Source organism: Primulina eburnea, chromosome 2 (genome assembly GCF_022965805.1).
Source record: "Primulina eburnea isolate SZY01 chromosome 2, ASM2296580v1, whole genome shotgun sequence".
In the NCBI taxonomy this organism is placed as follows: domain Eukaryota; kingdom Viridiplantae; phylum Streptophyta; class Magnoliopsida; order Lamiales; family Gesneriaceae; genus Primulina; species Primulina eburnea.
In genome coordinates, this window is record NC_133102.1 from 1,579,524 (window position 1) to 1,605,095 (window position 25,572).

The following is a 25,572-nucleotide window of genomic DNA, read 5'->3' on the forward strand; positions in this document are numbered from 1 at the left end:
GTTTCGTTGAATGAAAAATATTAGATAAACGTTTACCATTACTATTTATTAAGGGTAAGATCGATGCTTTTACCAAATATTATAGTGGATATACGTTAATTATTATGTACAACTATTTGCATTTTTTTCAAATATTATATAATATTTTTTTCTAAGGGAATTATCTAGAAGTTACAACAGTTAGATGTTTGATTTTGTAATATTTCCATCAAAATTTTATGTTGCATCTGGATTGATGAATTTGAAAGTTTGTTCAGACAAAATTATAACTTTACAAATTATTTTTTGAGTTATTATGGTTGATTTCAATTTCATTACAACATGAAGTAATTTCAAATCATCATTTAAAATACTTTCTCAAATTTAAATCATTCAATCCAAATAGAACCTAGCTCCGGAATCCAAAAACGTCGGGATCTCGGCCATATTTTTTAATATAAAGTTCGTAAGTTCTGTTAAATATTAGGCAAAGAAAAAATTATCCTAATACTTTATCAAGTGGTCATGCGTTTCATGTTGTAAATCATAAATTTAAAAAGAAAATTCACATTTACGGTAACAAAAGTTTATGCTGGGGGTGCAAAAGTTACCCCTATATTGGGAGAGACTATCTTGATGTAAATTCTTAAGAAAAATCATTTTCAAATAAAAATGTTCTTGATTTTTTAAAATTGTTTTTTTTTTCCATATTACAATAAATATAATATAAAAAAAATTAAAAACGCATTAAAGATTGATTTTTTTATAAGTTATATACAATAATGTCCATTCGGATTCTATATTTTGACGATTGTGCATGTCACCTATTTTATTCCACTTCGAAACAAGGTGGATTCCATTCTCAGCAATGAATTTGATTTAAAGAACTTTGTTGATATTAAAGCATAAAAATAAGTGTGAAACGGCAAAGAAATAAGACAAACTCTCATTTAATTAGTTGTGATCCTTATCGACTATGTTAGTCGTACGTACATTAATGTTACCTCGAATATTTATATATAATTTAATTTTTTAAAGTATACTTAAAATTTTAATTGTAACAAAAGAACATTACCCATCAAAGGTGAATAATAACGGTCAAGAAGATTTAATATTAGCAATTTAATAAATATTTGTAATTAAAATAATTCATGTAACATATGCTATAAAATCTAACAAATTGTGAGTACAAACCCTTAAAATTCTGATCTCATTGGGAAAAGGTTATGGTTTTGTTATGTTGGCATTATATTTTTTTTTACGATCGCGTAATTTGTTACAATTAAGTTTTTAATTCAAGATTTCGTTTTAAATTAAATATTTTATGTCAGATAAGTTATAAATTATTGATGAGTACATTGCACTACTTTATACCAAACTTAATGATGGTGGCAGCATTGAAGAAGTATTCTTTGCCCCTTACAAATATTCCTTAATTTATTGAATTATTTAGATATATTCCCTCATTTCTTCCTTTTTATTTTATTATATTCAGCTCCAGATCTTTTGTTTTCATTTTTACACTCTCCGACATATGCTCGGTCCTAGTCTGTCTTCTTTCATAATCTCCTTCAATCTTGTCGGAGGATCTTCGATAATACTCCAGCCTCTGTCATGTTCAAGGGATGCCGATGCCAAGAAGCCTGCTGCTCAATTCTCCTCTCGTGTTTACCAAATTTGAAATAGAAAGGCATTTGAGTCGCTACCTAACTTGCTTCCTTTGTTCCTCAATTTTCATTTTCAAGTGATTTTCAATTGATATAAAAACGATCCAAGTTTTTATTCCGCAACTGTATTTAATTTAATTATTATTATTTTTTGGTATGAGAATGAAATCGACACATTTAATATCTTCTGCATATACTTTCGTGCACTTTTAATTATTTTTGAAAAATGAATATGAAAAAAAACCATTACATTTATGATGCTTGGACAATAGACATTTTGTATAAAGACAAGTGATATAGAAAGAAAGAAAAAAGTGGTAAGAGACAACTTATTTTAAGGAACAAATAGTTGGATCGAGGATCTTGCTTCCGACATGACAGTCACAGAACCGCCAATGCCCCAATCTTAAAAAACATCGGTCCCGATTATATTATCACCATGAGTATTTACGTAGGTATCAACTGAAGTGACGATCATCTATTAGATTGTACAGTGCACCAAAGTGCACCAAGTCAACTGTTGCCCCATAGATGCTGTTGATGTTCAAAATTTCTCTACGTTTCATAAATAAATAAATACGAGGAAATTTTGGGTCACTGAAACTTGCACAATTTCATCTCATATGTCATCAAAAAATATATATAAAAAATCCCCATCCCGTGGGACCCATCATTAGTAGCCATTGATGTCATTCCACGTCATAAAGCACCCAGAAGGTGGGTTTATCAGACCTAATTAAAGTGTCAAGAATTAAATCAAATTGCTTTTCGAAAAGTTTAATTTGTGTTTTTTAAAATTTGAGATTTCTTATAAATTTTAAATCAAATTATGTTAGCTCTATTTTTGCTTAATCCAATATCCAATATCCAAGGCCGGCCCGACCCAAATAACCATGTAGGTAGCGCCAACTCCTTCCACCTCATCCAATGGCAGGTGAAAATCTTGAGCCAGCCTTTTTTATCCCCACCGTTGGTTACCCAAATAAATAATAAATAAATTTATTTTAAAAAAAATTTTGTACCCCTCTCCCTAGCTTAAGTTGCGTCTTTGTTTCTTGTTGAATTTTAAGTTGCTGGCTGTTTAGGTTAGGCCTCCCCCCTCCCCCTCTCTCTCTCTCTCTCTCTCTCTCCCGGAAACTTTTCCTCAAATTTCTTTTCTTTCAATTTCAACCAGATTTTGACAATGGTAAGCATAAGCAGAATCATTGGCATTATGTATATAAGTATATAAAATTATATTGATTTCTTGGAAATTTATTCACTCCGCCGATCGCATTGTTTTGATTGATCCAGTAATAGTGTTCTTGGGTTGTGATAGGACGCAATGCCGGTTCCTCCATGGCTGGAAAAACTCCTAACCACCGCCTTCTTCACCGTCTGCCGAAGCCACGGCGCCGCCAACAGAAGTGAATGCAATATGTACTGCTTAGACTGCAGTGTGGATGATGCCTTTTGTCCCAACTGCCGCTCATCTAAACACAGAGATCATCGAGTCATTCAGGTTAGACACACGCATTTAATTTTCTTGGTCGAAAACAGTAATTATATCACATATACTATAACCGTAGTGACACAATTTGATATATATTTTTAATAATTTCTCTTGGAGGGATGAATTTTTGTGGCGTACGTTACGGTATTCAAGATAATTATTATTCCATTATGTTATCAATGTTGCAGATAAGGAGATCATCATACCACGATGTTGTGAGAGTTTCGGAGATTCAGAAGGTTTTGGACATAAGCGGGGTGCAGACTTACGTAATAAACAGTGCGAGGGTTTTGTTTCTGAACGAGAGACCTCAGCCCAAAGTCGGGAAGCCGGTTTCTCACGTCTGTGAAATATGTGGGAGGAATCTTTTGGACCCTTTCCGTTTCTGCTCATTGGGATGCAAGGTTAGCACGTAAAAATCGAATTCTCTCTCGTTTCCGACTATTGGATCATAGGTGAATGAAAATTCACATGTAATAAGTTTATGTTCTAAGTTCAAGATTTATATGAATGGGTTTGTGATGAATTACCATATGCGTATCACTTTCACACATTATGACCCACGTTCATAAAATCCATCACCGTCGATATAATTAATAGTTGTAACCAATGCGTAATCCCACCATTTGAATTGAAATTTCCATGTGGTTGTCATTCTCTATGATGGGTTTGCGTAGCTAAAGAATGGCCTATGTATGTATAATATGGAATTGATAGTTAAATTTTTCTCTAATTTATTATTAATAATACCAAAATGGGCTGATACCATTTGTTTGAAGCAGCTTGTAGGAATAAGGAGGAATGAGGATGCAAGCTTTACGCTAGATGGGAAGAATGGGAAAGTAGTGGAAAGAAGATCGATATCATCACCAAAAGAGGAGGAAGAATTGCGTGAAGCCTCGCAACAAGACATATACCCGCCCACACCTCCCCCACCTCCTTCAAGATCAAGAAGAAGGAAAGGAATCCCGCAAAGGGCACCTTTTAGTTCTTAATAATAATCATCGACTATTAATTGATTCTTTGTATACAACTCATAATTCGGGGTCATTGTCCCCCAAAAAAGAACATGTTTTAGGATTAATCATTTACAAACGAATGGGTTGGATATCGCATTATGAAATTCACTCTCTTTTTTGTCTATATCGCTAACTAGCTAGCTTGTATCTTATTCTGGAGTAGGTCTCTTGTGAGGCGGTCTCACGAATTTTTATCTGTGAGACGGTCAACCCTACTGATATTCACAATAAGAATTAATACTATTAGCATAAAAAGTAATACTTTTTCATAGATGAACCAAATAAGAGATATGTCTCACAAAATACGACCCGTGAGACTGTTTCACACAAGTTTTTTTTGTGCATATTCTGTTATATATAAATATATATTTTTGAATTTATTTCTATCAGTTAGTACAATTCCATATTATCTGTTTTTGGGGAGTTGGTGACTCTATGATGACTTTTTTGGGGATGGAAACGTTTTCTAATTATGAGAGCCAAGAAATAAATAAATAAATAACTGATGGATTATTAATAGAACTTGAATTCTGTCAACTATTCTTTATTGCTCTCTAATGCAATATTTCTAGATAGATGATTTATATTGGTGGGAAAATTAAATATCCTACGGAAGATTACCACTATTCATGATTAAAGTCATATCTAATATTTATCATAATTTTCATAAGATATAAAAGAAAATTTGTTTGTGGTAATACTATATATATATATATATATATATATATATATATATATATATATATATATATATATATATATATATATATATATATATATATATATATTAAATATCTTGGTTTAAGTCATTGGTGATCTGTGTTTTTTTACCCCGTGCACATCAAAATTAATTTTTTTTTGTGAAAATATTTCTCAGTCTCCATATTTTCTCATGTTTAAATTTTAAAATTATGTAAGGTTAAATTAATAATTTTATTTTAGTTATACCAAAAAGAGATTAACCCTCTTACTTAATAAAATATAATATAGAATATATATAATAAAAAATAAGAAAAAAGATCAGAATTTGGAATCGAGAATCTAGAAAGGAGCCAAAGGATATAAATATTTAATTGTCACATTTGTTTGGGGATGGGACCAATAATGTACGTAACAAAAATCTTCATCTTGCGGAGCAATAATGCATAGTTGTTATTGAAAGTTGCAATGCCAAGGTGTAAACGTGATTAAGAAATCAAAGCGTGTCTTCGTGGACTCCGTTTCATAGTTTTCATGGGTCCGCCCGCTCACATGGGTCGTTTACATAAAGAACAACTACTTTTTATTTGTTTAAAGTATAATACCAATGCAATGGGGCAAATCCATTTTATTTGATGGTTACCTACTAAGATTTGTAAGGCGAGTCAATCAGATAAATCGTACTCGACAGACTTTGTGTTACATTTTCGTCGAAGAAACTACTGGTAAAATAAATCAAACATATTATTATCAATCAAGCGTTCACATACTCCACTAACTCGTGCATATTCTTAAAAACTAAGAGGTTTTGAAATATAAATCGAAATACATACAATTGTAAAATTAAATCAAATGATACAGTATTCAACGAATAATCATTCATCAATCACACAAAAAATAATGGTGTCTTGACATATAAATCGAAACACTTACAATTGCAAAACATGATATAATCCTCCATCTATCAAAGGGCCAAGTGGTGAGAGTGTGAGACTAATAAATTGAGATCTTGAAAAAAAAAAAACAAAAAGAAAACTATTAATTTGCGTAACTTCAACCATGTTTCCTTTTAATTTTGACTTTTCCATGGAATAATACTCGAAAGACCATATATAGATAACTCAATATATATTAGGTTTTGGTGGATTGTTTCACACTGTCAGTGCAGGCAGTGCCTGCACGGGCAGTGAACGGCCCGGATCACTCCATATGAGTGATCCGGGCCCACCTCCATGTAAAAAAAAAAAAATTGACTCGGAAAAATCCGAGTCGTTGGATCGACCCTTGCGGGGCCCGCAAGGATAGGGTCGACTGATCCGGTTTTGATTGTACAAATCGTCATTCATTTCCTCAAAACTTTGGTCATGTTTTTTTGTTTCCAAACTGCATTTTTTGTAATGTTATTTTGTTGTTTAATGATTTTGGTTTTCTATGTTATCAAATTTCAATTTTAGTCTTGTCTGATTTGGTAGTTTTAGGTTTTTTTTTACAGGGGACGATGATATTATATTATATACGTCACCATTGTATTGATGTCACGACTGGGAAAAAAGTAAAAAATTGAGGGAAAAAAAGAGAGAAAGAAAGCTAAAATTGAAATGTGGAAATAGAAGACCAAATTTGCAAAACAACAAAAACAAATATTGGACCAAAAAATATTTTCTTTTTTGTTTTTTTCTTTTTAAAACAGACTTTTGTCTTGTTTTTGTTCACGTTGCATATTATTGATCGCTCCAATAATTGTGAAGTCCGTTCCAAAGCTTTTTTTTTATCATAAAAATTACTTATTGGGATTTAGTACTAATATTTTTTACGCTACAATTTTTTTCTAAAAAAACATAGACTTCTCTTGAACAGTTGAACTATATAAATTGGCCAACTATTTCATAATCGAACAATAATTAGTCAACATAATAAATTTTAAACAAAATAAAATGGACTAAACCCTGCCGTAAAGTGAGGAACTTGACATGCACTCTCCTACGTAAATTTAATTAATCCTTGATCGTCAACCAATTTCCGACGTAAATTATCACGAACCACTGAGTAATTAAAGTAAAGTATAACCAATTTTTTTATTTTTTTTAATAATGCCCATATATATATGAGACAGAATACATGCATATATCAAAATTCAACATATATTTATGTGTGTGTGGAAAATTGTTTTTGATATTAAAGGGACCTTTTAATCAATAATTGAATTGGAGAAAATTAAAATCTTAACCACAAGAAGATCGAAGATTCATGGTATATATATGGTATAAAAAAAATATTTCGGATGTGATTAAAATTTAGGATGAAGCATTTGTTAATTTGGATCGGTTGGTTTGAAAAGTTTAGTGAATAGAGATATTTGAGGGCTAGCATCCGAATGTTGAAAATCTCATTCATGTCGATGATTTGTAGCATATCTAATATTAATGTTTAAGGTCTAGGAGGAAGTTTTAGATTAAAGATTCATTTGTAACAATCATCTCCCCAAATCAAAAAAAAAAATATCATTCATAGAGAAATCCGTTGTCGTATGCCGTTTTTTTGTAGTGAACTAGTTTTTTCGAGGATGAAACTTATCAAGATACCGCTTCATAATAAAATGAAAAATGAGTTTCTAACCAATACCACATTTATCTTCAGCTGACGGAAGATACAAGAGTGTTCTTCATAGAGTTATAGTGAACTCTGATAACTATATATCGGATGTCGGTGGCCTCTTTACATAATCTCCCTTTCAGTAGAAACTTTTGGTCGAAGTACAATTATTATATATGTTTTTGGTCTTTTAACTAACAAAAGAAACTGTGGGAGTTCCAAAAATATATCAAAGAATACGTATAAAAATAAATCAAGGACAGATTATGTTTTGTAAAGTGTAATAAATAAACTTGAAGACATCTAAGCCATACGATTTTTCAAACTACAGTTAACCATCGATAGGCGTTCTGTCTATTTACGATCCATAATGGCGATCGTCAGGCCCATTAGGTAATGACCGAAGTCCGATTGTGTTTTTGTTTTGGCCTATGCAAATGCTAAAACCGAAAGAAGTGCTGAATGACTTTTTTTTTTATTTATTTAAATCTTATTTTATATTTTTAGATTTAGATCATTATAAATTCAATTCTGGAATATCTGGAACAGCATATGCCATCAAGTAGGATTCTACGTAGGCATAAAAGATCAATTCTTTTTCTCGAAAAAGTGTTGCAACCACCAATAAACGTATCCATATCGATTTTGGAGAGAACCCGAAAAAGAATAATCACGAACACGAAAAATTTCCTTTTTTTCTGGGTACGAGTATAAATTTTTTTAGCTCTTGAAATCTTAGCTAGATAGACTTAGATCACAACATTAGAAATTCGATTTTGCATCCACCCCATGTTTCTTTCAATAAATATTATCATCATCATTATTATTATATGTTAGGAAAAATAATGAGTGGCAAATGGCATATCCTATGGAAGATGCCAACATACCACACTTAGATCTCACTCTCTTTACCCAAAAGTGACCACAAATCCATCCACATAGTCACCTCAATCCTTTTCTTGCTTTCTTGACTTCCAACTTCTTTTTAACTCCCGAACAACCCCTCTCCATCGAACCCTCTTAATATCGCCAATTGGTTGTGCTAGCTATCCCCATATCTTCTTCTGATGGCTACGATCGGAAGAATCGAGGGGCGGCAGCGGCGGAGTGGAGGTGGCTCCACCAGTTGCATGAATAGTTGATCAAGTGGTGGTGGCATGCTGATGTTTTTATATAGGGCAACTTCTATCCTTTGGCATTCTCCATTCTCTTTTTTGTTTATATAAATAGTGCTCTGATTGTATGGCCGGCAACTATTATTGTTTTTGATTTGTATTTGGGGCATAAACATTTTGTTTCCTTCATAAAAATATTCAAATAAACATATCTACTAACACACACACACAGATACATACATACATATATACATACATATATATATATATATATATATATATATATATATATATATATAAAACAATAATTGCAAGTTTCATGTAATAAAGGAAAAAAATAATTTAGCCCAAAGCACAATATAGGTGATTGTGCATATTGAGATTGAAATTAAAATTTTCAAGTAATTTTTAAAAATTAAATAAAAATCAAAATTTTATGAGGAGGCAATTAGGCCTCGAGTAATTTAGCATTTTGTCTCAAATTTGTTGAACCAAGAATTTATATAATTTAATCTACTTCTACATTTTTCTTAACCTTGATTGAAATTATCAAATAATTAAATTAAGAATCATTCAAAATAAAATTATGTACGTTTCCTAATTGTAGGACAACATCGGACACATATTAGAGATTATGAAATAAATATTGAAAGTGAACCACGATTTTCTCGCACAACACAATCTGATGAACAAGACGGGGTCCCATTTTCCAAAAAGACTTGGTGGTGAATAGCGACTTTAGTTGTAATTGTACCTTACCACACCATAGGCACTGCAGCGAGTCCGCCGCGTGTATGTATGTATGTTCCATAAAAAACCTTCTCCCAAAGGATTTATAAATTTGTTAATGCCAAAAGATATTCGTAAGTTGCTTCATCGCCAATTTCTCTCAAATTCGAGGGTTCACTCGCTAATTTATCCTCTCAACCACCGAGAAATTTGAATCAACCCTCTTTTTTCTTTGATGCACACAATTCAATCCTGTTTTTGACGTAGATCCGTAAGCTGAATCCCTCTCTTTCCGTTCGCTGGTGCTGTCTTCCCGAGCACAGCATCAGTAAATTAAAAAAACTGATAAAGAGGACCAAGAAGTAGAATTGAATCCCGGATTTTGGGTTGAAATTGTTTGTTTGGGACAGTTAAAAGCGACTGAATTCCGAGTCAGGGGATTCGGGTTCTCAGACCCGAGACCGACCGGTCGGTTTTCATGGATCGACGCTATGGAACAGGGATTAGGCCGAGTGAGGCGAATGGTTACGCCGTTTATTCGAGGAGTGGGCGGTTGAAGAGTGGAAACGGGAACAGCATTAGATATTTTGATGATGTCCTACAATGTTCGGGAATCTCCAGTAAGGCCGTGGAGGTAGTAAGTTCGGACCGTGATACTGTAGCCCGTTGTGGTGACTTTGTAAATGTTGGTGGAGTTGTGGATAAATTTGGCGACATTAGTGGTACTGTGACGGTTGTCATGAGAGATGGTCACCGGAGATTTACGCGATCGGTACTGAACTCCAAGATCGAGGATTCTAAAATGGAAAATGGGGTGGATTTTGAGGTAGACGGATCGGAAGGTGCGACAGTGGCTGCACCGGGTAGTCCGACGAAGAAGATGGAGATGCCCAAAAATATCCAGATAAAAGGACGCCCGACAACAGTTAGGGAGCTCTTAGGGACTGGGTTGTTGGAAGGGTATCCAGTTTTTTACAATGGTGGCAAGAAGGTAGTATGATCAGCTACCAGTTTTGTCTTACACTCTTACTATTGTGATTGCTATTATTGTTGTTATGCTGGTGGGTGATTATATTTAAATTGTCATTGTTATATGGCATTCACTTTTAAAAATTTTGAAATTTCAAATGGGCGAGGAAAAGATGTTAAGATCAAATTTCTTTAATAGTTTTTCTGACGGAGAATAGATCATTTTTTTTGTTTCCTAGAGATTTTTTGTATTTGAAGAACTTTTTTATTGAAAAATAAATATAGTGAAAATAATATGTTGATGCATTATTGATTCTGTCTCAGAGTTATTTTTGTCCATACAAGAGGCTTGGTGAAGGACCCGACCACAAAAGCTTTATAACATAACTAATCAGGGCTAGTGACTAGCACTTTGGATTTGTTAATATGTTAATACTACAGATGCATATGTTGTTATGTGATTAATTAGGAAGTAGTTTTACATAAATATTTTTAGGATTGCGTACAGGATTTAAAACTGAAAGAGTATTACAGATCGTATGAATTACGTTTAGCCTTTTGTTTCTCAATCACTATTTATGCATGGAACAGTTTTGTTTCAGAGCCTTAACTATTTCTGCTCTCTCTTCTAGGGGTTTCCTCTGCGGGGAACCATAAAAGATGGCGGTATCATTTGTTCTTGCAGTTTGTGCAAAGGAATTATGGTGAGGGCTTAATTATTTAGTAGTTCGGTGGATCACCACCATGAAGTTTGGGTGCTAGTTGATTTTGCTTTCATGCTTCTAAATATAATCCTGAGATCATGATGTGTTAACATTATAGGTAGTACCTCCTTGCAAATTTGAAATCCATGCCTGTAAATCATATAGACGTGCATCTCAGTATATATGCTTAGAGAACGGTAAAAGCCTCCTCGACATTGTCAAAGAATGCCGCAAAGATTCTGTGAAGGCGTTGGAAGAAACCATACAAAACTTCATATGTCCCATGCCTGTGAAGGAATCTTTTATCTGTCACAGTTGCAAGGGTTAGCATGGTTTATCATCTCTGATCTTCTTGCATTTCATGTATTCTTATACTAAAGATAACTTTGTGCTTTGTATAATAGAGACGTTTATCGCGACATCACCTGCAAATGTGGAACAACTTTGTGATTCTTGCACGATTATTGTGAATTCAGACGCTGTTGCGAAATGCGTGACATCTGGGTATTCTTTCTATCTGAGAGATCTTGCGGCTATTTGCATTTTTCTCAAACTCTCTAGGTGGATATGACCTGCTTGGAGGATAACTTTTTTCATTAACTGCTGGACATGTAACATGACTAAAGTATACATGAAGCATGATGGAAGGTGTTTGATAACTTTTGGAAAAAGAAATAATTAACTAGAATCGTACTTGTGACCTATTTGCAAAATTAATGGTTGTAAGTTATGGAGTTATTAATGCCTAGATGTTAGAGATATGCTCCGGATGAAGTGAGAGAGCTAGGACCAGCAAAAGCTCTATGATCGTTGTGTCAAAATCAGAAGGCTTGTAAATGCAGATTTTCTCACTATTCTTGAACCTCATTCTGACTCTGCAGTGACCTCTATACTTGCCTCTTATAACCATCAGTGTTGCAATGTTACCTTAACCAAATCTTAAACCATGAATTTCTATGATTACTGATGAGCTATTTCAGTTTTTCTATTTTACCTTCCTGATGTAACTATAGAGCAATTATCAAGTCACTTACTTATATATTGTCTATAAATCATAATAATCGAAGTTCTTCCATTTTTTAACTTTATCTTTGGTTTGTCTCAATCAGCCCTTCGGAGCCAGTTCTTTGTTCTACAATTTCTGAAAATACTGAAGATCTTGACCCTCCACAAAACGAAAGTCGTCGAGGAAGGAAGAAAAGAAAGTGTGTATATTATATGCTTTTTCTTATTAATCCGATATTGCTTTTCCATACACTGAATTGGAAGGAGATCGTAGATTTAGAATCATGCCACCATGTTTGTGTCTTTAGGCATTTGGAGTTGGCTTCTGATTCAAAATATTCCAGAAGATCGTCACCCCTAATGTCAGCAACAAAAGGAAAATGGGAGATTACAAATATGTGAGTTTTTAATTTTTATCGACCACGTCTCAAGTGAAATGTTATTTTTCTTTACTTGCTGTGAAATTTTGAACTTGTAGTGTTAATCCCTCACTTTTTATATGATTTTATTTGTTGTGTGAAGGCGGGCACAATCATCTTCTGCATCTAAATGCCGTGTAAGCGCTTCAGTAAGGTATACAAGGTCCGTGTCATATGTAAATACAGATGGTAGTGCTTCCTCGCATGGCTTACTGAACAAGAAGACTGGTGGAAGGCTCTTAAAAAAGTTAGCATACATGCCTATCTTTTGTAATTTCATGCCTTTTGTCTCAGATCTAAGTCGAGCAATAATTTTGTACCCGAATGTTCCATCTTGGTGTTACAGGTTATCAAATACTAAATCACATTCCAAATCCTCGGAAACTGGATCTCCATCTATCTCAGTGCGATCAAAGAGTTCATGGAAAATAACTAAAAAGTTGTTTTTACTTAGATCTTTAAATATTATTTTAACTTTGCATTTCATTTATATATTTTCTACTTCGGCATACAAGAAAATATTCTGGTGTTGTACTTTATCCAGGGATCAGAGGATGCACAGGCTGGTTTTTGAGGATGGTGGATTACCAGATGGAACTGAAGTCGCATATTATTCCCATGGCAAGGTGAGTTAGATAACAGCTAGATTCTTAATCTTATTTTTATTTTTTGGTCTGTAATCTTCCTATGTTTGTACACAGAAATTGCGTGAAGGGTATAAAATGGGATCAGGAATAGTTTGCCGTTGTTGCAACACTCAGGTATCAGTTTGTTTTTTTTTTTTTGAGTTTGAAAGTTCTGATTGTTTTAGCTAATGTGTTGATTCTTGTTACCTATTTTGAGCAGGTCAGTCCATCTCAGTTTGAAGCTCATGCTGGTTGGGAAGCCCGCAGAAAACCGTCAGCCTCTCTATCTGTTGTCTTTGAAATATTATCATCAAACATTTTCTATTTAATATATATATTTATTTAGTCCTGATGCCTTCCATTTTTCTGCAGCTATATGTATATCTACACATCTAATGGGGTGTCCCTCCATGAATTCGCTGTATCTCTGCTGAAAGGTCGTAATGGTTCTGCCAAGAATAATGATGACTTGTGCATCATTTGTGCAGATGGTGGGAAACTTGTGCTTTGTGATGGATGTCCTAGGGCATTTCACAAAGGTAAATTTTATGTAGATTGACATTGATTTATTGCTTGCCACATTTCCAGTTGAAATGAAGCTATTAGTGTCACATGAAGAATCCTAATAATAACCAACCTTTTTTATACCCTTATGTTTTCTCCCACTCCAGTCGCCTAGTTTTGTGGACAAGGGGCAGCATTGGATGCTAGAAGCACTTGAAATTTCAATAAGATTTAATATAATCGAGAGGGGGATATTTAATTTGTTCTTTGTTGCTTCAGATACTTTTTTCTTACGATGTATTTGTCAGTATGTTCATCCTGATTCATTGTTCCCTGTTCTTTTGCCTGGTTCGAGTACATCTCAAGCCATGGGAGATGAATAATTTTCATGGATTGGCAATATGGATAACTGGTTTTGATTGTTGTGCCGCATGGACTTCATTAGTTCATGTGTGAGCTGTATATCTTTCACAGGATTCTGCAGATTTGAACTGCGAAGGTTTTCTTCTGTGATTGTTGGTTTGTTTTGAGGAAAAGTTCTTTTGTAATACTACTGCACCTCTTTCATGCATACAATTTAAAAGAAGAAAATATAACGGAATCGATCTCAATAGAAAAATTATTTGCAAAAGGGGAATTCCTCGTGGCTGTTAGTTTTAGAGTATCTGGCAGTATAATAACAGTTCTTATGTGTTTTTTGAGAGCCATTTGTTGGAATTATTAATTGTCACACATCACATCCGCAGGAACCTGGTTGAGTTAGTTACCCAGGATCTAAGGTCTTCAAGTACTATTCCATTGAGTCTTTACTGCTAACACCCTGCCATCTATTGCGCTTCACAAAGCCAAAGGCATTTAAAGCCATACATCAACTCATGACTCTTATCTCAGTTGCTACCTTAAATAATGTAAGAATTTATTCAGCCGGAGAAGATAATTTTCTGCACATTTCAGGCAGAACTTTTACTAAAAATTAAATGATGACATGTGGTTCAATAAGGGTTTTGGCGTATATATATTAAGATGTAGCAGTGCAATATCTTCTAGAGAAAACCTATGTATTTTATATGCAAAATATATAAGGTTTTGTCATATACGGCTGGGGCCAAGGATTTGCCATTGAATTTGAAAATTGTGCCAGTGCCAAAGTTCAGTATCGGCCAAAGTTATGCGTGACTCTACCTTGGTTCTGTTCTCTCACCTGCTCATTTTCAGTGTATCATTTTCTCAACGAGGTTTTGAAATTTTTTTATGATGATCTGCCATTAATATATAGAGGTATGCACATGTCAGTTGTGTTTCTTTTTGAGTTGATGTTTGATTTGCGTCCTCTTGTCACTTTTCAGAATGTGCATCATTGTCATGTATCCCTCGTGGTAAATGGTATTGCACATACTGCCAAAACATGTTTCAGAGAGAGAGATTTGTTGAATCCAATGCCAATGCTGTTGCTGCTGGAAGAGTTTTAGGTATTGATGCAATAGAGCAGATAAAAAGTCGTTGCATTCGCATTGTCAGGAGCCCTGAAGAAGCTGAGTTAATAGCATGTGTGATCTGCAGGTAATATACTTGTCCCTAGATAATTGCCTTGGTATTTTTGTTTTTGAAACTTGAAGATTAATTTTGTTCTTTTGTTGACATCTGAACTTATTTTGCATGCAGAGGCTATGATTTTAGCAAATCTGGTTTTGGTCCACGCACTGTCATACTGTGTGATCAGGTGTTCTTCTTGCTTCTCATCTTAGTTGTCCTGTTTAACTGAGTTTTGTGAATATGGAGACCAATTTCTGATTATAATTTCATATTTCGCAGTGCGAAAAGGAGTATCATGTTGGCTGTTTGAAAAAATGCAAGATGTCTGATCTAAAGGTGCATGTTCAAAGAAAAGATCACCTGTGTGCTGTTCTTTCAATCTTTTGTAATATTCTTCTCGTTTCCCTGTTCTATTTCTGAAGTTGATCCAATTGTTCAACAGGAACTTCCCAAAGGAAAATGGTTTTGTTCTGTGAATTGCAAGAGGATATACTCTGCACTGCAAAATTTGCTAAATAATGGGGCGGAAAAGCTTCCAGACACTACTTTAGACGTCATAATGAAAAAGTGGGAGGGAAAGAATTTAGTTGCTGATACCGATCTCGATGTAAGATGGAGGCTTTTAAATGGGAACAATACTTCTCGTGAAAACCGTGTGTTGCTATCACAGGCTGTGGCAATATTTCATGTAAGTTTTGTTGCATCTTAAATCTTAATTAAATGTTTATGATTTCACTTTTGCACTGTGTATAGTGATAGTTTCTTGTCTTCGAGTTGGTGCGCAAATTGATTGAGCAAGGTTTAGTTTGCTGTGGTTTGAAACATACTGTTGTAATAGTCTGACTTTGTGTGTATTTTGTGTTAATAAATGGAATCAACATCCAGTTTTCTTAATAGCATTTACTTCTTGATTTCAATGTTCACGACCTTATCTAGCAGTGACTTGAAACTTCATCATTACACTGAATGTTGGATTCGTGTGGGTATTGATTGTCTATTCTACTCTGTGTGGCTGTTGGTAAGGAACATTATCCGAAATGTGATGTGTGAGTTGTGTTATTAAAGAATTTGAATTGCATAATTATGAGAATCTATTTCCCTTGATAAAATGGTTAATACTTTGCGCGGAAGTTGGTATCATTGTTGGGCCATTTGTTTGAATCTCAAAAGCAGACGGCTTAGTGACGAGGATATGGTTTTGTATGAGCTACGGTTGCCCTCACTGTCTTATGCGGCTGTTCATGTGAGAATAACAATCAAATTGTGGTGTTTTGTCTATGGTGCAGTTCATAGTATTTGAGCCGTTCATTGCAATTAATTCATTATGAGTTTTGATTTAGGGACAGACGCTTGTCCAAAAATGAAACACTTGGGTTAACATTTTCCAATGAATTTTGGTTGATATAATTCATGATTGATAGAATTATTTGTAGTTGTATGTTTTTCGGGACTTTTCTGTATTAATCTATTCTGTTTCCAGGAATGTTTCGACCCAATTGTGGATTCAGAGACTGGAAGGGACTTCATTCCATCTATGGTTTATGGGTATGGTTGCGTCTTGTGCCTTTTACCATCATGGCTACACTTGTTGCCGTAAATTTCTGCGATGCATCGAGTCATATAACTTTGTGTTATTCTGTGGGTGTTGCTCCCGCTCCCCTATCTCTCTTCATTGACAGGAGGAATATAAGGGGCCAAGACTTCAGCGGAATGCATTGTGCTATATTAACAGTAAAGTTAGACCTATTTCTCACATTCGTACTTTCTTTTCGTCCAGCTACTACTGATGTAACATTGTGTTTTAACAATATTTTCCTATATTGCAGTTCAACAGTTGTATCAGTAGGGATCCTGCGGATTTTTGGGCAGGAGATGGCTGAACTTCCATTGGCTGCAACACGTGTCGGTAATCAAGATAGGGTACGTTTTTCCTTGTTATTTGACTCATCGAGAACAGCAGGGGTAGGTCTTTGGAGAAGAAAACAACTATTAAATGTTGGTGCCTTGTGTCAACTGTATTTGCTTAAATTAATAGTGGATTTGCAATTTATCTTGTATATAAATTCGTCCAAACAAATCAAATAGATATCAAATCCATCATTTGATCCAAATGTGCCCTTTGTGTAATTGAAAATATTTCAGAAATGGTGTTGTTTGTTGATCACAACATATTAGTTCAATAAATATCCAATCTTGTTCGAAAACATCAATCGAAAGAGTGTTCCTTGTCCTTTTTTTTTTTCAAGATTTCCCTCGTCAATTTTGCCCGTAAAGATAGTTGATGGCCTCTGTCTCATGGTTGCATGCCTTTGCAGGGATACTTCCAAATCCTGTACACATGCATCGAAAAATTGCTCGCTTTCTTGAGCGTGAAACTCTTTGTTCTCCCAGCAGCTGAGGAGGCAAAATCAATATGGACAAAAAAGTTTGGATTCACAACGATTACTGAAGAGCAGGTACACCAGCTAGAAGTTAACCGACCTTCGCCAAACTCTCTCCCTCGAACATGTAATGATATTTTGTACTCTGGTTGTTGCAGCTCTCGAATTACAAAAAAATTTGTTGGCAAATTATAACTTTCAAGGGGACGTCCATGTTAGAGAAACAAGTTCCGAAGTGTCGTATTATTAACCAAGATAAATCAGATTCCCTGCCCCCCGGCAGTGACTAACAAGGCAAAGCCATTGGTCCTTAATGGCTGCTTTGCAGGTTGGTTTAAATTTTCATGATTTGTCCCATTATCTAGATAGTGCGTGACTGAGTTAAGTACTTGTGGCTTGGTTGTGGGTTGCTTGAGACGGAGATGGAGACGAACCTGCAAATGCATTTTGCCTAGTCGGAAAAAGGTTGAATTGTAAAGTTTTAGCGAGTGGTCTGTTATCAGGGATAAAACAATTCTTGGCCTGCAGGCTATGTTTTTTTAACTAACCATTTTTTCTATTATTATTCGAGGCTTTAAGTTCACGACTCTTATATATTGTTTGGAATTCCTTGTATATAAATAAGGTAGACTTAATTTATTTGTGTTTATGTGGGTGCTACTGGCTTTTGCTCTCCCTCTCCCTCTCCCTCTCCCTCTCCCGGCTATGCTGTCTCATATATTCGGTATGATCCCAAATGAAAAGTCATCGGCGTCTGAGTTGGTGTCGTAGTTAAATAAATAAATGTTTGACAATGATTATGAGTTTGATTTATCTCTTTTCCCAACATCTTATCGTACAAACAGTCGATAAAACCATTAAAAATATGGTTTTAATATAAAAAATTTGTGTATCAACTGTTTCAAAACTATATTAATATTTGATTTTTGATTATTTAAATATGTATAATAAATATTTATATTAATAAAATTGTTCTAATTTTACACTCAAAATCTTATATTTCATATCATATCTAAAATAATTAATATTTAAATATTATATATCAGTATCATATTTTTAATGTTTTGTATAGATTTAACCGTTAGTACTCTTACCATGTCAAAATTTTTCCTCTCGAAGCATCTAACAGTCTTTTACAAATTCATAGAATCGAGCAGTCTTTTATAAATTTGCAAAATATTTTCAAGTAATCATTTTGGATCTCTCATATATAAACATCCGACTTCACGCAATTACTGACTAAACGTTGAGATTAGTTCAATTTGATTTTATTTTAACATAAAAGAAAAGAAGAATGAAACCATCCATATTGTTATATAAAAAATGTTGTACACCTACTATGAATATTTATGTAATTTATGAAACATATTTTGATAGTAAATATCGTTGGACACTATCAAGCTCGAATCCAATGACGGACTTACCAGAGCCAAATAGTGTCATTTGTATAAAAATATTTTATAAGTTTAATTTTTTTTAGATAGTTTTTTTTTTGAATAAATTATTATAATATTGTAATTACAAAACTTTTCTTAGTGCACAACCATTTATTTATTTATTTTTTTTGAACATGTGCACAACCATTTTTAAGATAAAATATTTACACTTATTTGGCAACATTTATGAACTAAAAGAAATTCCCCAAAAATTGACCTTTAAATTTCATATGGTGTTCTTCCTTCCATACGTCGCATTAAAAACGATGCCGTTTTGTTACATGGTTATGACCAGTAAAATTACCCCCAAAAGGAGGACCAGTAAAATTTGATTAAGACTCCCAAAGCCCTAGGCAAATCGGAGGAGGAGACAGAGACAATGGTGGTGCGTTTACGGCTTTCTCGGCTGGGATGCCGTAACAAGCCATTTTACAGAGTAATGGCCGCTGATAGCCGATCCCCTAGAGATGGAAAGCATTTGGAAGTCTTGGGCTACTACAACCCTCTTCCTGGTAACTCATTACCCCATCCACAAGTAATATTTTACCAATTTTAAATCAATTTGTTTCGAATTGTAATTTAGTTCCATCAGCAGATTTTAATTTCGTATCATCTTATCTGGAATCTAACTGCAATTGGTACTCTAGTTTTTTTATTAAAAAAAGATGTACGATTCTTTCTGAATTTTATGGTATCATGCAGGTCAGGATGGCGGTAAAAGAATGGGTCTTAATTTTGATAGAGTGAAGTAAGTGGTTTCAAATTTAGTTTGAGTTCGCGGGAGGGAGATTAATTTTTGAGAAATGCTGAATCTGAGAAATGTGTTTTTGAATTGGGGTTTATCCATGGTTTGCGTTAAGAGTTTATCTTGGTCGGATATATTATTGTTTATGCTTTGAATATGTGTTGAGGTATGCCTTTGTGAAATTATATTGTGAAATTTATAGGATCATCTGTTTATCAATGCCTGTGGGGAACTATCTATTACATGAAGGATAAGCTGTAGATTTCCTGAATATTGAACTGCATCAATGTTTTAATATAGTTTACAGAGCATCCTTTCATTCCATTTCTCTTTATCACCCGCTGTGGATAAATGATGTATATATATGCATTTATTTACTGACATTCACTGGCATACTGTCATCTTAAATTTTTGCTACTTTATACGACTTAATTGAAGATTTGATGATGAGCCATTAGTGATGAAACACAAACATGAAAAGATTGCTTCATGAGTTCATTGCCCATTTTTCTTTATATGAATGATGTGGAACTGCGTACATGTATGAAGTCCATACTAGATTGATCTATCAATCTATTCCACCATACTGGATTTTTACCTCCTGGATATTGCGGCTATTCTACCTAAGTGCCAATGTTCTGTAGAGCACCATTCTGTCCTTGACCATCTGGTTCAATCTCGGGTCATTTATTTATCTTCCCTTATGAACGTGCTGATAACTATGAGAAGACCGTCCTTGCTATTTATTAGTATGTGCCATGTTAGATACATTTTGACCTGTTTTTGTTAGCTCTTTGTTTAGTTATATTGTCACACAAAAGACCGAAAATTGGAAGTTCCTGATTGGCATACAATTTATCCTTGTCTCGTTCCTTTTGAAAGCTGTGTGATTTACTACCAAATAAATTCCTAATTTTCATCAGTTTCCTCTCTTGAGTTGTACATTTTAAGGTACATGAATAATTTGAAATTTAACATGTGCTCCTGTTATATAATTCTTATTCTCTTAGTTTGAAAAAGAAGAAGTTCTTACTTGACATGCTTGTGACCATGAACATTTTGAACTGCCGTCCCAAAATTTGCTTAATCCATGAAGGGTATGACTTCCTCTTTCTTGTGCAGGTACTGGCTTTCTGTTGGCGCACAACCCTCGGAACCTGTTCAACACCTCCTCTTTCGATCTGGCTTGTTACCCCCACCTCCAATGCTTGCAATGGGACGAAAAGGTGGCCCACGAGATACTCGCCCTGTTGATCCAATGACAGGGCGCATTATAAAACCTGAAATAACAGAAGGTGCTGAAACCGACCTGGTCCCTGAAGATAATGAAGTTGACCAGGAAGAAATTACCAGTTCTTCATGATACGTAAATCACCAGTTTTGTTCAAAGTATTTCTTGCGGCCTGCAGTGATGAATTGAACCTTGAACGTAATATGGAGAAGCCGAGTAGCCTGCCTTGCTTTTTTTATTAATATGTGGATTTCAGAACAAATTAAATTCGTGTAATAAAGTTTTCATGATTTCTTTTGTTGTATTGACTTGATGCTTAAAAGCTAATATATATTCATACTCGTACGGTAGAAAATAATAAACAAAAAAGCATATCAAAGAATATGATAACGGGCCTTTTGCAGGGTGAAAAATTCAACCAGGAACCAAATTATCTATATTTCCTTCTGTTCTTGAAATAGTAATATTGAAGTTTTTTTTTACGGAATATATTGAAGTTATTGATATTTCAGGAATGTGAAGGATTCGCTGGATAAGAACAATGTTTTGCCTTCAAGAAAGAGCTTGGATGTGATTCTTGAATGTAGTGCTTCTCGTCGAAGGTGGGAGTCTGAAGCCTGAATGCATGAGTGTATCATATCTTTGGTCACATGATCATGTGGCTGAATGAAACTCATGTTCCCCAGATTGGCTGGATATGCTGCACAAGGGAGTTATTTTCAACTTTAAACATATTTTTCTAAAAATTATAAATTTAGTAACTCTCAACTTTAAATGTAATCCTTCAATAATGAGGTATCGGCTTGGCAATGATTAAAGAACGCGACAATTTTAGAATAAAATCTAATAAAAGTTTAGGGCATAGACAACAGGAATCATGTGCAGTAATTGCTGCCAGGCTGCCAGATGCCATTGGCCTATGGAGGATGGCCAAATCAGCCATCTCATTTGCTTTTATATTTGTGTGTGTGCGCGTGCGGGCATATATTTACATATATGCGCGCATGTGGGTGATTTAATGATTCAATTAAAATAAAATTAGCACCAGGGAATCTCAACTCATGTGCAGTTTGCAAATGTCTGTCAAATATATTAACAAAAAAAAATTACCAATAAAAACTTTGATGGACGCTGACGCAAACAATCAAACCTTCGAACCGAATCATACGTAAGAATTTAAGAAATTAATTATCCTCATCAAAAGCTACAATATATATGATGAGAGTAAAACTAATACCATATGCAAAGAATGTATAACAGATACAAGGCACTTAACAAGCCAATCTTAATTTTCAGCAAATTTTAAGACAAAACAACACATCTAAAATCACATTGTCGGCTGCTTTGCCCGCGTCATTAATTTGGAAAATTCAAGATTAATTCAAAATATTTTTAGATGATTACCATTGAAGCCAAGAAAATAGACCTCCAAGGTTTACTCATCCATCTTTCACAAGATCCCACTCTTCGTCGATGATGACCAATAAGCAATAAAAATGTCAGTTTCTGCCTCCTTGAGCAGCAGCTGCTGCCAATCGTTGCCACATTAACTCCCGTTGTTCTTCCAGTTCCCTGGTTTTGGACTCCCTCTCTGCATACTGCCTCTGGCACTCTTCAAATAACTCGGCATCCATCTCCACAAGCATTTTTCGTATGTTAACAGTTAGACCGTGTACTGCAGGGTTCCAGTGGGACTGGATATTCTTTTCCAATGCCGCAAAGATTATTGGCAAAATAATACTGCGATTTTGAGCAATCAATCCCACGATATGTTCGTTATTCCATAGAAAGAGAGCTCGTTCTGCAACCTGCAACATTTACAACCAAATGATATAGCATGCCAATGAAGTTTCAACCCAAAAGACAGTCAACAAAAAATGGCCTTTGGTTCAGCAAGCATATTTATTAGCATACGCGGGTATCGAACACAAGGTCATTCTTTCCATAAATATATCTGGTACAGGGCGTATAATTGCATTCCCAGAGCTATGTTGTCAGATTTCTCTCCGCTTACAAATACCTACTCATCAAAAAACGACTCGATTGTTTTTGGGTAAAGGGACTGGAAGTTTATAAGTTCGTGGGAGTATCGAACTATTAAAGGTCAACAAGAAGATAGAAATCATAATTGAATGCATACGTATTTTCAGGTTCCTAATCAGTGAGAGAATTTTTCTATAAAATACTTAACTAGTTTATTCCTCCCTCTTAATAAAACAATTTGATAAAACTAGATAGCTTAAATTAGGAAAAGAGGATGAACTATCTGATTTCAAATTCCGTCATTTGTGTTTTGCCTGTGGTAAGAGAGAGTACACGTATGAAAAGAAAACTACAAAAATATGGACATCTCTCTTAAAAATTAAATTCGATTTTTAGAATATCGAAAAGGTTCAGAACAAAATAACATATTATAGATGCTGATATACTCTAACTAACATGATAAACTCGGTAGTTAAGGTTATTGTAACAAACATTCCACGGAAACCATCAATCTATTCTCAGCAGCATTAAACAAGCTACGAACAAAAACAAACTAAAAAACTTAAACATCATACAAATAAAAGAAAATAAATCATATAAAACTAGAACTGAGAGCTCTGCGCAGTTTATCACAAGACAATTATCTCTGTAAATTTCTAGCACCTGAAAATGGGAGCTGTTGAGGCAACGAGCAATCTGTCGGAAAAGAGGGACCATACAGCGCTGAAATTCTGCAGCCTGTGTTGCCTCCAGCACTTCCTCGAGTTCCCCTAGAAAGAGAACCTCCTTTTGGCAGTTGGTGACTGGCCAGTATTTCAGTAAGCCCCTTATCACGGTATCTGCCAACTTATAGTCCTTTTCCACAAACTGCGTGATGCAATAAGACAACTGCTGATGATACATTGCTACCGGCTTAGGCTTGTGGAGTGGTATCAAAGCCCGGACTAAAAACAGCTTGTGCTCCTCCTTCATTGGCAAGGCAAACCCATTAACTATACTCCCAAGTATCTCCAAGAGTTCGGCGACCCCATTGTGCCTCTCTGTCTCATATATAAACCTATAAAAGATATTGTTTATCGCCTTCCTAATAAAGGGCCTGTGTACCATGAATTTCCCATATATTCTATGCAGAATCGTTTTCAAATACTCCCTCTCCCTTGGGTCTTCAGAATCAAACAACTCGAGCAACTTCAAAACAAAGGAATGATCAATGTAACGCTTGGCAACTTTTGTATCTGTATCCGAAGAAACCACGTAGCGCAGGAGAAGCTCATAAACTAGTTGTAAATGCGGCCAAGAAGGCTCAAGATACGGCTCCTCCTCTGGGTCTATAGTCTCAGATCCCGTATTTTCATGGGAGGCCGGGGGCAAGCAACGGAATATATTCACAGATATCATTTTAACCATCTCCTCTTGATTAGATTCAGTTATTTTACCTGATCCAGATTGAATAAAATCCACGAGCTCTGCAAGAGCCTGCCTTTTAATCTCCTTTTCCCTCACCATCTTTAAGGTCTCTGAGAAATCAAAACAGAAGCAGCAGATTTGCAGTTTCCGCAGAAACAAATTCTGACGCTCGGCAACCATAACATCTCTAAACATAGGTAGATTCTCAACGGTACCCGTGTAAGGAAGAGGAGGAGACACAACTTCAGCAGAAGCTACATGCTGAGGCAGATGTGAATTCGAAACTGCCCCCCCACTTCGAGAAGCGTGGTTGATGACAACATCAGACGTAGAAACGGATCCAGAGCTCCGATTCGGTGGCATATAACCATAATCAGCATCCGATTTGGCCACCTTTCGGTGTCCCCTCTTCATTATCTTATTAAACATTCTCGCCCCCACGATTCACAATCAAAACCCTAACCCTTTACAAAACATTTGCTCATCCATATTTTATAAAATTCAAAATTACAGATAACAACAACGCGCACAATATCCCACAATGATTAATAATGGCAGAAGAAGCAAAAAAAAGAAGTAAAAATGTTAATTATATGGAACGGATCTACGGTAGAAGCCGGAGGAAACGAATGTAAGGCGAAGCCGATAACGGCGAGTCGCCGGCGGTAGGAACATTCCGGCGATAGAAGAAAGAAGATATATTTTATTCTTATATACAAATATTTGTGAAGGAGAGATGGAGCACCAAAGTGGGGATAATAAAGGAAGGAATGATCATCGATGCCAAGTACATCTGACCTTTTCGAAATTATTACAATATATTATTGAATTGATGAGGATAATGTTTATAGATATTATATTTTATAAATTATTTTTATTATAAAATTCAAATTTTAAAGTATATTAAACATAAATGCATTAGGTGAACTGATATGTGATCGAATATAATATTGAATTGATAGAGACATAATGAATCGTATCAATCGATATAAGTAATTTAGCATGAAAATCGTACTATCACAATTTTTGATTACGTGTCTTGTAAGACGATTTCACGAATTTTTATCTGTAAGACGGTCAACCTTACTGATATTCACAATAAAAAATAAAACTCTTAACATAAAAAGTAATATTTTTTTATGGATGACTCAAATAAGATATCTATCTCACAAAATACGATCCGTGAAACTGTCTCACACAAGTTTTTACCCACAACTTTAAATCAAAACTTAAGTGTACGTAGAGAAATCCCAAGAATCTAAGTTACTTAGATTGCAAGAGAGATAGGTCCAATTTCTTGTTTTAACGTTCTTGTTTCTCGTTCTACATAAAAAAAG

General features: G+C 34.7%; 4 protein-coding genes across 6 annotated transcripts; 3 read left to right on the forward strand and 1 right to left on the reverse strand.

The window, feature by feature from the left end:
• The first annotated feature begins 2,703 nt into the window (after window positions 1–2,703).
• Window positions 2,704–4,264, forward strand: LOC140824453 (protein RGF1 INDUCIBLE TRANSCRIPTION FACTOR 1-like). Its single transcript, XM_073186040.1, has 4 exons — window positions 2,704–2,832; window positions 2,965–3,147; window positions 3,327–3,542; window positions 3,921–4,264. The coding sequence occupies exons 1-4, from the start codon at window positions 2,830–2,832 to the stop codon at window positions 4,131–4,133; spliced, it is 615 nt and encodes a 204-aa protein (XP_073042141.1). The 5' UTR covers window positions 2,704–2,829; the 3' UTR covers window positions 4,134–4,264.
• Window positions 4,265–9,391: 5,127 nt separating this feature from the next.
• LOC140817517 (uncharacterized) lies at window positions 9,392–18,072 on the forward strand. 2 transcript variants are annotated; one of them, XM_073177244.1, is made up of 21 exons: window positions 9,394–10,283; window positions 10,894–10,965; window positions 11,084–11,288; window positions 11,370–11,469; window positions 12,075–12,170; window positions 12,279–12,368; window positions 12,493–12,636; window positions 12,736–12,828; window positions 12,934–13,015; window positions 13,091–13,150; window positions 13,236–13,288; window positions 13,388–13,554; window positions 14,866–15,079; window positions 15,182–15,239; window positions 15,332–15,388; window positions 15,495–15,740; window positions 16,533–16,597; window positions 16,732–16,788; window positions 16,879–16,972; window positions 17,368–17,508; window positions 17,592–18,072. In XM_073177244.1, the coding sequence occupies exons 1-21, from the start codon at window positions 9,771–9,773 to the stop codon at window positions 17,721–17,723; spliced, it is 2,739 nt and encodes a 912-aa protein (XP_073033345.1). In that variant the 5' UTR covers window positions 9,394–9,770; the 3' UTR covers window positions 17,724–18,072. The 2 variants fall into 2 exon arrangements, with proteins under 2 accessions (XP_073033352.1, XP_073033345.1); XM_073177251.1 differs by lacking the exon at window positions 17,592–18,072 and having other exon boundaries at window positions 9,392–10,283; window positions 16,732–16,783; window positions 17,368–17,491.
• Window positions 18,073–19,134: 1,062 nt separating this feature from the next.
• Window positions 19,135–21,137, forward strand: LOC140817538 (small ribosomal subunit protein bS16m/bS16c-like). Its single transcript, XM_073177277.1, has 3 exons — window positions 19,135–19,381; window positions 19,572–19,617; window positions 20,737–21,137. Exons 1-3 carry the CDS (start codon window positions 19,249–19,251, stop codon window positions 20,975–20,977), a joined length of 420 nt encoding a protein of 139 aa, XP_073033378.1. The 5' UTR covers window positions 19,135–19,248; the 3' UTR covers window positions 20,978–21,137.
• A 90-nt stretch (window positions 21,138–21,227) lies between these two features.
• LOC140817528 (serine/threonine protein phosphatase 2A 57 kDa regulatory subunit B' beta isoform-like) lies at window positions 21,228–25,024 on the reverse strand. 2 transcript variants are annotated; one of them, XR_012114795.1, is made up of 3 exons: window positions 23,492–25,024; window positions 22,250–22,653; window positions 21,228–21,545 (listed from the first exon to the last, which is right to left on the reverse strand). XR_012114795.1 is itself a non-coding variant. In XM_073177261.1 (2 exons), exons 1-2 carry the CDS (start codon window positions 24,662–24,664, stop codon window positions 22,345–22,347), a joined length of 1,482 nt encoding a protein of 493 aa, XP_073033362.1. In that variant the 5' UTR covers window positions 24,665–25,024; the 3' UTR covers window positions 22,039–22,344. The 2 variants fall into 2 exon arrangements, 1 of the variants encoding a protein (XP_073033362.1); XM_073177261.1 differs by lacking the exon at window positions 21,228–21,545 and having other exon boundaries at window positions 22,039–22,653.
• Between the last annotated feature and the right edge of the window lie 548 nt (window positions 25,025–25,572).